The following is a 2,452-nucleotide window of genomic DNA, read 5'->3' on the forward strand; positions in this document are numbered from 1 at the left end:
TTTTGGTTTTTCGATACAGGATTTCTCTGTATAGTCCTGAAAGTCCTAGAAAACTCACTATAGACCAGGCTGGCCTTGAACTCAGAAATCCGCCTGTCTCCCTCCCAAGTGCTAGGATTATAGGCATGTGCCCGGCGGTATTGTCTTTTTATCCACCCTTCCACTCTGAGGGGATGTGATTTTGAGGTTCTCATGGGACACATAGAGTGGGAGATGGGGGGGGGATGAATGTTTCTAAGATAGAATTCCATTATCCTTTACCATGTCTATTGCTCTTCAAATTATAGAATGTTGGTAGAGTTTTTGGGTTGTGAAACATTTCACTAGTCAAAAATCCATAAAGCAGTCAGGTTGTTTTGAAAATTTGGCTATTGTTTAATTTCCAGTTGAATATATGTTAGACCTTATTAATAATATATTTACATAAATGTATGCATATATGTATACACATACAAACACATAATTTTAGGTGTAGGCCTGAGTACATGCAGGTGCCCACAGAGGCCAGAAGAATGCATCGGATCCTCTGGAATTGGAATTATAGGAGGTTTTGAGTCTTTTCTGATATGGCTGCAGGACACCTAACCCAGGTCCTGAAAGAGCACCCAATACATTAATTGCAGAGCCACTGTTTGTTTTCACTGTACTTATTTATTATTTATACTGAGTATGATTACCAGCACATTCCATTACACTTGGTCCATTACTTCATTTATTACTATAAAACTCTATTGCTTATTTCAGCGAAATTGAAATGCTAATAAAATCATATTTATTACATGCTTTCTAAAATGGATAGGTGCTAATGTATAATTTTTTTTTTTCCCCACAGCGCATGGATTTAGGAGAATGTACCAAAATCCACGACTTGGCCCTTCGAGCAGATTATGAAATTGCAAGTAAAGAAAGAGACCTGTTTTTTGAATTAGATGTAAGACTTTTTTTTTTTGGATGTTGATTTATCAGTGCTGTAAAATATTAGTTGCTATTGAGAGTAATGTTATGTTTGTAAATTACAAAGCAAAATGATACGTACTTTTTTTTTTTTGCCCAAGACAGGGTTTCTCTGTAGTCCTGGCTGTCCTGGAACTCACTCTGTAGACCAGGCTGGCCTTGAATTTAAAAATCTGCCTGCCTCTGCCTTAGTGCTGGGATTAAAGGCATGTGCCACCACCACCTGACTTTTTTCTTTTTTTTTTTAACCAACCACTTTTAAGTTCTAATACACATCAGGTGGTTCTCAACCTGTTACTTACTGTATTGAATTTTATTTCCTTTTTTACTTTTTTGTGTCTGACTCGTATAGTCTATGCTGGTAGCATTTGCTTTGTAGCCAAATGTGATCTTGAACTCTTTATCCTCTTCCCACTGTGTGGTGAAATTACAGCCATGTGCCATCATGGTAAGATTTATATGCTGATGGCAATTGAATTCAGAGCCTCATGCATGTTGGACAGCATTCTACCAATCAAACTATATTCCTAGCCCCTGGAAATTTTTAGCAAAGAGACTAATATCTTAAGATACCGGGTTTCAAAAAGTGATAGATTGAGTTCTCACTTTAAGGTGTGTCTCACTCTTGGGTGTATTAAATTAAAATAACAATATACTTATTCATTCATTTATTTTTAAATGGGCATTTTGTCTGCCTGTATGTCTGCACCATCTGTGTGGTGCTAGTGGAGGCCAAAAATCTGTTTGTGTTTCTTGGGACTGAAATTAAGATGATTGTGAGCTACCTTGTAGGTGTAGATAGAGCCTAGGTCCTCTCTGGAAGAGCATTCAGTGTTCTTAACCATTAAGGTGTCTCTCCATCCTCTTACTTTTTATATAAGCTTTATTTACTTACCTTTTTAAAAAAATATTTATTATTATATATAAGTACACTATAGCTGACTTCAGACACACTAGAAGAGGGCATTAGATCTCATTACGGGTGGTTGTGAGCCTCCATGTGGTTGCTGGGATTTGAATTCAAGACCTTTGGAAGAGCAGTCAGTGCTCTTAACCACTGAGCCATTTCACCAGCCTTATTTACTTACTTTTATTTATATGGATGTTTTATTTACCTATATATTATGTATCATGTATATACTTGAAGCCTTTGAAGGCTAGAAGAGGGCATTGAATATCCCTGACTGGAGTTGACAGCCAGTTTTAAGCTACCTAATACCGTGTGTGTGTGTGTGTGTGTGTGTGTGTGTGTGTGTGTGTGTGTGTGTGTGTGTGTGTGGAATAGAGAAACAGGAGCTCTTAACTAACGACTCCTAATTAATTGTTTTTTTTTTTTTTGAGACAAAGTCTCACATTGTTAGCTCAGGCTGGTTGGAATTTACTGTTTTCTAGCTTGTCTTGAATGAGTTCTCTTGCCTCAGCCTCCTGCGTACTTGGGTTATAGGTGTGAGCTACTATGTTTTGCTCAAGGCCTTTTTTGTTGTTTTTTTTTTTTTTT

At 37.2% G+C, this 2,452-nt stretch overlaps 1 protein-coding gene across 3 annotated transcripts in view; it reads left to right on the top strand.

The window, feature by feature from the left end:
• Luc7l (LUC7 like) overlaps positions 1-2,452 on the top strand; it is a 34,475-nt gene that overhangs the window by 3,239 nt on the left and 28,784 nt on the right. For all 3 annotated transcript variants that reach the window (XM_031351158.1, XM_031351159.1, XM_031351160.1), the window contains one exon: positions 833-931. In XM_031351158.1, the coding sequence (XP_031207018.1) occupies positions 833-931 (99 nt within the window). The remainder of the gene's footprint in view (positions 1-832; positions 932-2,452) is intronic.

This window comes from Mastomys coucha, unplaced genomic scaffold (genome assembly GCF_008632895.1).
Source record: "Mastomys coucha isolate ucsf_1 unplaced genomic scaffold, UCSF_Mcou_1 pScaffold5, whole genome shotgun sequence".
Classification (NCBI taxonomy): Eukaryota; Metazoa; Chordata; class Mammalia; order Rodentia; family Muridae; genus Mastomys; species Mastomys coucha.